Source organism: Rattus norvegicus, chromosome 2, assembly GCF_036323735.1.
Source record: "Rattus norvegicus strain BN/NHsdMcwi chromosome 2, GRCr8, whole genome shotgun sequence".
Lineage (NCBI taxonomy): Eukaryota > Metazoa > Chordata > Mammalia > Rodentia > Muridae > Rattus > Rattus norvegicus.
This window is the reverse complement of record NC_086020.1, coordinates 163,721,410-163,733,691: the sequence shown is the minus strand read 5'-3', so window position 1 is coordinate 163,733,691 and position 12,282 is coordinate 163,721,410. Positions and strand designations below refer to the sequence as shown.

The window sequence follows — 12,282 nt, the reverse complement described above, 5'->3', positions numbered from 1 at the left end:
TGGAATTAAAAGGCTCAGTTTAATTTTGCTTCTCAGAATAGTGAACTTTTTATCATAATAGAGCTGTACTTTTGTTTTACAAAGTGGACTAAACAAGATCGCTAATTAAAATAAAAGTAAGAGTGAAAAATCTGTTACCACATTTTATATGTATATATATATATATATATGCATACACACACACACACACACACACACATATACCTCCTACTGCCATGTTCTTAAAATAATGGAAGGTCGATAATCAAACTGTCCAATAGAAATTGTAGATCAACCTAGAAAACAAATATTCCTTCCAAATGTTTTCTGCATTTCCACCTCTGACAAAGAATGCCTACTAAATTCAAACATACTGTGTAGCCTAATTTTGTTTTTCCCCAAATTTCCAACTGTCTATACATCTTTAGAACTAAAGAGATCAGTGAAACAATGATCCTTAAACATGTGCCATGGAGTATGATTGTCTGTCTTTGCAAGGTGGACTCTTGGTTATTTATCAGTGTGGTTTTTAAACATAGCCTTGATTTGGACTTCAGCGTCTCCTCCAGCTTATAACTATTTTGGGCTATCCATTTATCTGATAATTTAGCACTGCAATATAATTTTTAGAAAAAGTACAGTGGCTTTATCATGATCTGAAATCTTACCTGTGAAATAGATTAGAAAGTAAATTCTAGGATGGGGAGGGGAACACCCATAAAGAAGGAGAGGGGGGAGAGGGATGTTTGCCCGGAAACCGGGAAAGGGAATAACACTCGAAATGTATATGAGAAACACTCAAGTTAATTAAAAAAAAGAAATAAAAGAAAAACCCACTCAGGTGGGATTTAAGTACCAAAAAAAAAAAAAGGAAATTCTAGTCATTTCTGACATTTTTAATGACTCCTAGTAAGGTTTAATTTATCTTGAAAAAATGCATTATATTTGAGGTAAGTTATAGCTGATCATTATACATACATAAAACAAAAGAGATCTGAATTCAGAGGTAGGATTGAAAGAGCTGAAGGGGCTTGCAACCCCATAAGAACAACAATGCCAACCAACCAGAGCTTCCAGGGACTAAAACACTACCCAAAGACTATACATGGACTGACCCTGGGCTCCAAATACATATGTAGAGGTCAATAGCCTTGTTGTGTCACCAGTGGAAGGGAAGCCCTTGATCCTGCCAAGGTTGGACCCCAGTGCACGAGAAAGTCAGAGGGGGTGGTAAGTGGGGTGGATGGGGGGAGAACACCCATATGAGGGAGGGAGAGGTAATAAGGGGCTTATGGATAGGAAAAGGAGAAAGAAAATAGCATTTGAAATGTAAATAAAGAAATATATCTAAGGAAAAAAAAAGAACATTATAACTTAAACAGGAAAGGTTAAGAAACATCACTTGAATACTCTCCTTTAGTAGATGTCCTGGTGTTAGATGGCACCGGCCTGTGTTCTGCTCTGAAAGAGACCTGTGTTATAAAGTGCAGGTTTATACAAGCCACAACCATTTCTTTAGCTCCCTGCATTTCCAAGCATCCATCTACTGATGGCTGTCTCATATATCCTAGTTTACTGGGTTTGTTTACAATGAGGCAAATTATTACCATTAGTAAACCTCAGAAGGGTGGAGTCTATTTAAGCCCAGGCTATGAACAGACTTCGTTGTATGTGAGCGAAAAATGGGGTATATTTGGGATTTACCTTTTTTCTATTGTTTAAAAATTAAATTTATTTTGTCAATAAGAAATAAAAGTTGTATAGGTTAAAAAGAAAAATAGTCAAATAACTTGAATGAGGTAGGGTGTTAGCTGTTGGCCTCCTTTCCCTTTAAGTTCTCTTTCTTAGTGTGACATTGAGTACTGTGAATTTTACTGGTTTCTCCTTTTTGTTATTTTAGATGTGGAATAATATTTTCCTTCTAGAGACACCGAATATCTGTATCACTCATCTACACATTGTGGGTGAGATGGAAATAAGGGTTGAGTTCCAAGTCAGTCTATTGACTCTTCTACTCGTATTCAGCCCATGAAATACCATTTAACCGCTGTACTTTTGCCCTGAGCACACAGTGATAGAGAAAGATTGCACCCCCATTCAGATTGTATTCTTTCATTCTCTCATATTTTCCAGCTTAGTGCCTGGTTTGGAAGACAAACTGAGTAATTTGTGAGCCTTCTACTGACTGAAACAATTATTCTGATGTAACAGATATATCTCCCCAAGATTATGTCTATTTGCAGACATAATTACATATATTTCTATTTTTAAACCTGACTGAAGCTCACACAGAAAGTTGTTCTGCATAAAAATGTTAATAAGAAGCAAAACTGCATATGATTAACCTTCTCTTTCCCCTGGCATCAGCAATGGAACCCAGGAGTTGACACATGTGACAAAAGTTTCTTACCAAGCAATCACATTGCAGATGTAGGACAAGAATTTTTTAAAAATTAAATATTTCAAAATACTTATTCTTTGACTATTGTTTTAAAAGACTTAAAGATTATGTATTTTTTAACTTAGAGTCTTAGTACGTAGCCCTGTCTAGCCTGGACTTATAAGGTAGACCAGACTTGCCGTAAAACTGCAACAGTCATTCTACTTCAGCATCTCACATGCTGGGATTACAGAAGCAAATTTAATTATGTATGGGCATATTGTGAAAGATAATGCAAAAAGTATATGCAGGTATATTTATTTTATCAGTTAGAGAAAACATATAAAAATATCAGCTGTATATAATCACACTTTAAATTATTTTTAAAATATTACATTTGTAAAATTATATCATTTAATAAGTGGACCCAATATTTCAGATTAAAGAATTAACTATAATGAAAACCACATTGTAGATGTAAGGATTTTTGCACATGGTCTTATAAATTTCCTGTGTTCTTATCATGGCCAGAGGCAGCCACAGTTCTTGTGGAAACCTAGCTATGTTCCCAGACACTCACTTGTGTTAGCCGTGATGCCACTACCTGAATCCCATTTGCTGTGCAGCAATGAGCTGACTTAAATAGAACACTGTTTGTATGGCCCCTTGCCAATATTTCCTACCTCTTACTCATGTTGATTTCCAGGAAGGCATATTTTTCTGTTTTGGGAAAGATATTCACTCTGGGGAAATACATCAGGGTTCTATAATTCATCATACTTAATTATTCAGATATCTATAAGAGCAACTGCCACACTTACACACAGGCATGTGACATGTAGCTCATTTATATCACCTTGTTTTGACTTCAAGGCACAATTACCACAAAACCTGATACAACGGTTCTCAGAAAAGATCTATATATTCACAATTAAACTAAGTTCACTCAAGATATACATTAGTGGTAATATAGAGTTCAATACTCGAGAAGTTTCTGTTAGATCATGATGAATGCATAAGGAAAGGTGATACAACATGTAATAGAATACTATTAAGCTCTAAAATCCTATGAACCTGATATTTGTCTGAAAATAGATAGAACTTGATGTTACGTTTAGAAAAATAGTCGAAAGTCAGACAGAAAGGCAGATGACTACAGATTTTTCTGATGTAGAAACAAAGACACAAATTCATGTTAACAATCCTATAGATTAAATGGAACATTTCAGAGGATAAGGAGCCTGAGAATCTACAATGAATATAGGGGCACCAGTGGAAAGGGAAACCCGTGGTACTGCCAAGGCTGGACCCCCAGTGTACAGGATTATTGAGGGGGCAGTAATGGGAGGTGGATGGGGAGGGGAACACCCATATAGAAGGGGAGGGAGAGGGATTAGCGGGCTGATGGACTGGAAACTGGGAAAGGGACTAACATTTGAAATGTAGATAAGAAATACTCAATTTAATGAAAATGGGGGGGGGGGAAAGTCTGATTTGTAGGAACCTGGTTAAAATTAGAGAGTAATGAAATATTCTGGGGTGTTGGAGAGCATAGTGATTATTTCAAAATTCAAAAAGAATTTACACTATTTCTACCATGAAATGAAAATATTTCGAAGAACAGGATGTCTAATCTAACATAAACAAAATATGATGACTACATGTAATGACATGTCATATTGTGCTGAAAAACACATAGATTATATGTTTTCTGTCCATTGGGAAATAAATTTATATAAAAATTAAGTTTTGGTTTCATCTCAAAGCTCCTTGATATTCTATCTGGAAACCCCTGAGTGTCACCATTTTGAATAATTGACTAGGAAATGATTTTTGACAAACAGGTCAGAAGCAGAAGTTTATGCGTCTATAATTGGTATATTGCATGCTATTTCATAATATGCATCTACATATGACAACAGTATCTACCATAATTATTTTGTTTTCTAAACTTTATAAATAAACATGATGGCATACCAACAGTATGGCCTAGCAAACTCTGGGAAATATTGATGGCATCATTAAAATGCTGAAAAAAATCTATGACAACTGCTTTAAATGATGCAAAAAAATTTTAAAAATCAATCAAACAGCGATCAAAAACCGAATTCTTCTCTGCAATGAATTAATGGCTTCTTTAGGTAAGATCAGTGATTTTTAGATTTAGTTCATTGTCATTTGAATTCTTATTAAATGAGTGTATCTTAATTTCGTTGTAGAAATTACACTGTGTTCCCCTTGCCCCACATCCTCACCAGCATGTAAGAGGAAATCTCAGGGTCGTTTTGAACTGCATTTCACTGATGACCAACAATGTCGAACATTTCTTTAAGTGCTTTTTGACCACTCGAGATTCTTCTGTTGAGAATTTCTGTTTAGCTCTGAACCCGTTTCTTTCTTGGGTTTGGTTTTGTTAGTTTGGTTGGGTTTTGGTTTGTTAGTGCCTAGCTTTGTGTTTTCTTTATATATTTTGGATATCAGTCATCTGTTGGATGACGGGTTGATAAAGAGCTTTTGACCATGTTCTTTTCCTTACAGAAGTTTTTCAGTTTCCTGAGGTCCCATTTATCAACTGTTGATATTAGAACCTGAGCCACTGGCAATTTGCTTAGGAAGTTGTCTCCTGTATCAAAGTGTTCAAGGTTATTTTCAGGCTGGACCTACGCTCCCTACACTTTGGTACCAAATGTGCAATTCGGTTCCCATGGTCTCCTAAGAAGTGGAGCAGTGGCTGTCACGATCTCTGTTCCCTGCCATTGGCGCTGCTTCGCCTACCTGAATTGCTTGGTTGGGCCTCAGTGGGAGAGCGGAAGTATCTAGTCTCCTGGGACTAGATGTCCCAAGGTGCTCAAGGGGTGATCCCTTTTCTCTATAGAGAACGGGAGCAGGCAATTGGAGGGAGCGATTGGAGGGGGAAATTGGCAGAGATATCTGTAAGGGTGGGACTGGGAGGAAAGGAGGAAATAGGCATTTGATCAGGATGTAAAGAATAAAAAATAAATTATTGGAAAAAAGAAGGTATAAAGTCTAGAGCATTAAGGATAATGTCTTATAGGCAATAATATAAAATAAAATAAGTATCCAAAGAAGAAAATACATTGTGAAAAATTACAAAGCATATAAAGAAATTTGATTTTCAAAACCAAACAGTTTTTTCTAATATCTATTAATTCAAAAAACCTAAATGAAATTAAAACTGTTAGTTTGCTTCCCTTTTATCCATAATGATTCAAATGGTTTGATAATCTGATATAGTTTTCACTACATTTTAAAAACAATAACAGGGATTGCTAAACTAAATGGTTACTTGTTAAAACATGCAAAAATAAAATATTTAATAGTGATATTTCAAAATGTTATATTCCAAGGACAAAAAATGTGTTTAATGTGAAATGTGGGATTGCACATGAGGATACATAGAATATCTGTATGAACACTCATTGTTCAATCACATAATAATCTACCCTTAAGACTCACCTAGTGAAAAATTAAACTAACTTTGAACACACTATTCTTCTCTCTGTAATAAAAATAACTTGGTTGGCATTATGGACAGTTCATCAAAGGGTCCTTAATATTTTGTCTTCTAAAACCTCGAAGGACCCTAATCACAAGGGATGTACAGCCCTATCAGGACACGTCTACATGCTTTAAAGCCCCCTTCACCAAAGTTCACAATACTTTGACTTTTGATAAAATGAAACATATTGCAAACACTTTCCAACAGCACGAATGTTAAGAAACATCAGAAAAATCTTACATCTAGCATTTCAAACAACAAATTCATAAATGCACTTCTTTTGAAATCTAGATACTTATCTCTGAAGGAATATGTAGAAGGTGTTTATATTATTCTCCATAGGAAGTACTTTGCACAGTGTTACTGAGCAAGCAAAGGGACAAAAGCTTAAACTCTCACCACTAAACAGGTCTGCACATGAAGTGCATTTGAACAGTACCTCCCTGAGACAACAGTGTGCAGGAAAGCGTTCTGATTTTGCTTCTAGAATGCACAGCAGTGTGGAATGTAGAATACTGCTCACTGTAAAGCCTGGAAGGGATAGGTCCACACCACACACGAGGGATTATGTTATAGCAAGTATTTGGAGTACCACAGATTGAAAAGTAGTAGTTGGATTAGAAACAGAGTAAAAAGTAAAGGGAAATCGGAATGGTCACCAGGAGAGTTAGTGAGAGCTCTGCGGAGAGACCTGCTGCGCTCCCACACTAACTTGCATCAACATTGCACACAGCTAGCTTGCTCACTAAAGCGCTTCTATTCCTAGGTACTCTCTCCATTCAAATAGAGTACCAATGTTGAGTTCTCAAGGGAAAATGATTTTCAAGTGAAGAAGCTCATAAACTAAAATAGGAACCTTAGAGATTAACACCCAGTGTGCTGCAAAAGGCTGTGAGTTCAGTTTGGTTTCTCAGAAGGCTCTAAGTAGGGATTAAATGCTGAAATCGAAATTTCTGGCCCTGTGCCACAATAGTGAAGCATAACAAGGCATGGGCCATTGTTGTCAAAGGTGGTAGAGTAGCCAGCCAGAGTCAGGCCCTGGCTTTTGTCAAGACTAGCATTTGGACCCAAAGAAAGCTACATCTGTAAGCACTAGCATTAACTTTATGGTCCGTACAGTTAGCAGGTGAGACTGACCGTCCTTGAAATTCAAAACAGTGAAAAGTTAGAAATCTGAAAAGTTTAAACATTTTTCCAAACTTATTTCATTGAAATCTGAATCCCTTATCCTGGAAGAGAAATATCTTTACCTGAAAATCATACCCACCCTGACAAGGTGAAATTGTGTGTACAGCTAGTATAAATATAGCAAGAATCCTGCCGATGAGAGATACGAAACAAAGGGCAAAAATCAAACAAGGAGATGAGAGAATAGCACAGCTCACTGAACGAATCCTTGCCAACAACTCTCCCAAAGTCGGAAACCTAATGTAAGCTGACATTGCACCAAAATTGAATTTTTATTTAGAGCAAGCAAACAGCACCTTTTGAAGAATTTGATGGAAGATTCGAAGTGTATCATTTCTTATCTATACTCCAGTGATCCACACTCTGTGTTGGGAACTGAACTGTTACTATCTTAATGTTAAAAACGACTTTGAAAAATATCATATCGATGTTTGTTCTTTATTCATGAGGAAAACTGATTCCAAAAGATTTCTCCCCTACTGCTTATATCCAAGAGAGTTATTGTCTAAAATCAGATAAGATAGGTTTAATTTCTCTATCCCAAAGAAATGTTTTCAAATATACAAACAGTACCTCAGACCTTATCATCATAAATTAATAGACACTTGAGATTATATTTATCTTCTATAATCTTAGTGATGAATTATTCTTGGAAAAGTTTTGACAACCAAAAAGAAAACCACTGTTTCAGTGAAATTGAAAAATAGGGATTAATGTAAAGTAGGGTCTAAATAAGATGTATCCCTTTTTAAATTTACACAAAAGAGAATGACAAGCCAAGGGTCCAGGCAGTGAGTTTTTGTTAAATTGTTTTGGTTGTACCGCTTGACTGTGTTTATGTATAGTACCTCACCATGAATATGCACCTTGTCAGGCACTAAAAGAAACAGAGTTGAAACCTGCCACCTGCATACACCTGGCTGAACTTCAGTATCCAAATAATTGACTAAATCTTAATATAGATGTAATAAAGGTGTTTATGGAGGTGACTGGCACCATCCAGTCTGGGGAAAATGTCCCAAAACTCATGTATCTCAACAAAGATTAAATTCTATCTCAAGATTGTAACATTGAAATCTAGACGGAGTTTCCTAACTGCACTAAGATCCATACAGAAGGCTCTGCAATCTATCAATTTCTAGCCTGATAATGTGAACTACACAAGTGTTGAACTGACACATCCACTTTCAGCAACATGGTCTACTGCAGGCTAGTTCTACTAACATCGGACTTATTAGCCCTTATCTCTCAATTCTCAGAATTAAAATTTTACCATAAATTTATGTTCAGAAAATGAAGAAAGGATGGATGAAGGAAGAAAAGGTGAGAAATGTAGGACAGGAGATAGGAAGAAGTAGGAGGCAGAGAGAGACAGACGGAAAGAGACAGAGGGAAGCACAGAGAGAGACCCAGAAACACAGAGATAGACAGAGAGCACAGAGAGATAGTTGTCCCTAATGAAACACTGTTATTGTGTATTATACTTCACTATCTGCACATAGAATTACTTAATGCTTAGAAACCTGAAGTTCTGGAGAACAGTATCAAAACATGCACACATACATTGCAATAACCAGATTTTCTATGTTTAGCAAAGAAAAACTTCATGCAATAAATAATTATTTAATCAATATAAACTTCAAAACAATGATATTAAATGTCTTCTTAATAACATGACATGACCTTTTCACCCTTAAGTAAAGGAATCAGGAAAGTGTGTTCATTATATTTAAAATAATCCCATTTTGAGTCTATGTACAAATTTGTGTGGAGAAGGTAGATGAGTAAGTGTTATATGTAACAAAATATATACATTCCAAAATTATTTATGCTCAGTTTTCTTGTACTGTTAAATAAATTCTGTCCTCAAAACCTAGAGATGCTTTAAATTTAAGATCCCAACAAATGTATTGAATATTGTGTTTATTGTTTAACTTTCATGTTATCAACTTTATTTTAAAACAAAGAATATTGAAATTGTAAGATGTGTTCTTATTTTTGTTGAAGTTCTAGACAGCATTAGAGACTTTAAATTTTCTTCCATCACAGGTTATACACAGTCATAGGGTTCATTGACTTTCCAAAATATAATTTTACTTTACTTTCATTAAACTGCAAAGCAACTTTTCAGATACTTGCCTGAAATCCAAGGAGCTTTTCACTGGGCTTAATGTGCCTCTGAAATTCACATTCCGTGGGTTGTATCACTTTGACTCCGTCGTCATAAAACACATAGAACATGTTCCCAATTCCCAGACCTTAGGAGTAAAACACATTTCAAAACTTCAAAACAGAATTATCAGAAACACTTACAACAAAAGCACAGAGTCCATCATCTCCCCAGCAGGCATACATTTAAGAAGTTGTATAATGTTAATAAAACAAATGACAAGGGCCTCCCTTACATAAGACACACAAAGGCGTTTTCTGAGTCTTCCTGATCTGCAGTGAGGTGATTCTCTTTGTATAAACCAGAGCATGTTTCATTTGTCTTCAAATAAGTACTAATGGAATTATGAACTTTTGACACAGATAATATTAAAAAATCATTCTCCTATTAATGTGGGTATTAGTTAGGGGAGAAAAGTCACTAATGAAGAATAAAATCCATTGTAGTATTGATCACAGTACCCTATAAAGAAAGAAATTTCACTCATTTTAAAAGTCATTGTGTATAGACTTTTAGAAACAAAAAAGAACATATGTACTAGATATTGGAGAATATATACCTTTAAATATCCTACACATCAGTTTTAAATATACATTTTTAATTAGACAGCTTTGAAGTTCTATTTCTTCAATCTAAAATAAACTTATCAAACTTTTTTACAAGAACCTGTTAAATTTTGTTCATTAAAGATCTGAGTGCATTGATATATAGTATCCTTTTTGGAAATGCACACCAAGAGGTTCAGGAAGCTGGAAGGATGCCACTTGATTCATGGGTGAAGTTGGAAGAAGTCTAAACTCTGATGCTTTTACCACAACATAAGTAACACTTGTCACTGGAGAGTGTACACTTGCCTCAATCTTCCATATCCTTATGCACAGCTTTATGAAAGAATACACACCTGTACAGGTCTCCCAAGCATAGACAAATTCTCATTTGTCCTAAGAAAGTACATACATGTAGTATGGGCCACACATATTAAATTGAACATCCATATTGGAGTTATCCACACCTGTCGAGGTTCTTATGCATACCTGTCCATGAAATATATCTGTCTAAGGATGCTACATACTCATGCAAATCAGTTCTGGAAACTAACACACCTTACCAGTAGCTCCCATATCTTCATGTATATGTGTCTGGGAGTGTAAAAACCTGTCTAGGCATCCATGTGCACAGGTTTACCAGATCTGGACTCTAACATACTTATTCACATGTGTCCTGTGATCATACATCCAAGTTCTAGGAGCCTAATATTCATGAAATCTCTTCTCTTTCTTGATCCAGTCTTAGCTTATATTCAACATATTTAGCTCTAAACCCATGGATCTTCCAGTTCCAACACTACACAGCCAGTTTCCTTTTTCCTTTTTTTCTTTTTTTTCCCATCTTTATTAACTTGGGTATTCTTATTTACATTTCGATTGTTATTCCCTTTCCCGGTTTCTAGGCCAACATCCCCCTAACCCCTCTCCCTGCCCTTCTATATGGGTGTTCCCCTCCCCCTCCTCCCCCCATTACCACCCTCCTTTTTTTAATTATATAGTTTGCTTCTAATTTATTCAATCAACTTATTCAATGTGTTCAATTGCATTCCACATGTTCTTTGAAAGATGAGGGATGATACTTAACTCTTGATAAATTGAAAGGCCAAATATTGGCTAAATTTTTTAAGTTTTCAACATCTATAAAGTCTTGAGTGATTCATCTAATTTTGAATAAGAAGCATTGATTCTGAGTCAATTCAGATAATTATAAGTCCAGTCTCTGGTTTTGCATCCATGAAGGAAAAAATAATTTCCTAGATATACAAACAGCTTTCTATGGAACTTAAGTCATTTTATGTTATAAATCACCTGCTACTAAATAAAAAAGTCATATGTTGTAGACATGTAGTATTGTATCTCTATTTTCATTTGCAGGAGGGAAATATAATTCAACACTTAATTCTGACTTTTTGTTTTTTGTACATAGCATGTTTATATGTGAACTTCATGTCATAGCTGTTTTGGATTAAAGTTATTCCAGATTATTTCAACAATGATCTGTTCATCTTAGTTCCACAGAGTACCACCGTAATAGAGGATATTCCTAAACAGTACAGAAATGGCAAGACCTACATAGCAGTCACATTTCTCACAAAAAATAAAATCACAAGAGATAATTCACTACTTGTCATCTTTAAGCTATATGTGTAGCTGTGCATAACAGAACATAAATTCCATATATACACTATACGTCTCAAAAGGTAGATTGCTATTTGTACCAAGAATTTATTTGTATCACCAAAGCCTACATGTAAACACTATCTGGATTGATTTGTATCAGTAAATCCTACATGTAAACACTCTCTGGATTGATATATACTTTACTTTAATAACTATCAATTTATTATTATTGGTTCCTGCATATTGGTATTTAAATTTATAGTCACACAGAACTGAATCATGCTGTGGTGTCTATCTGAGCTTTGCAGGCATCCCGGCGCTTGGTATTTCTTAAAATGCTCCTCTCAGTTGTGAATGAGCAACCATCTTCCTTGACTTTCTCCTGATGATGCCCATCATGAAATGCAACAAGTTTAGCACTGACAACTAGTTACCGTCCAGATCTCCTAATTTATTGAACTATTTCCATCTCTAGCCTTTCTAGATTCTCCCATTACAGTTTTTTTAATCTTTTTTTTTTTTTGCACAGTATACTCAGTTGGATCCCACTCTGAGTTTTTGGACTGTTCAATTTTTTAGTTGAACTGTCCTTTAAAACACCAATTTATCCAAATCACACATTTGAGACTGCAAGTCTACTTTTTTACTTTTAAAATATGAATCCACACCAGTAATTTTATAAATCATAAATAAACCTTAAGATGCTAGTCACAGATAAAATATAAACAACTATAACGGGTTTACTTTGTTTTGTTCATTTTAAATTTTTCCAGGAGCTAAATAATCCCTTCAGGTTTATGGAAACATTCATAATTTTGGCAAAGAATGCTAATTGTGCGACAATTGCCCATATTGAATTCAGAGGACACAACTGCAT

At 35.3% G+C, this 12,282-nt stretch overlaps 1 protein-coding gene across 7 annotated transcripts in view; it reads right to left on the bottom strand.

Moving 5' to 3' along the window:
- The window catches only part of Fstl5 (follistatin-like 5), a 668,565-nt gene that overhangs the window by 91,449 nt on the left and 564,834 nt on the right, over positions 1 to 12,282 (bottom strand). For all 7 annotated transcript variants that reach the window (NM_001271195.1, XM_039102752.2, XM_039102749.2 and 4 more), the window contains one exon: positions 9,207 to 9,325. In NM_001271195.1, the coding sequence (NP_001258124.1) occupies positions 9,207 to 9,325 (119 nt within the window). The remainder of the gene's footprint in view (positions 1 to 9,206; positions 9,326 to 12,282) is intronic.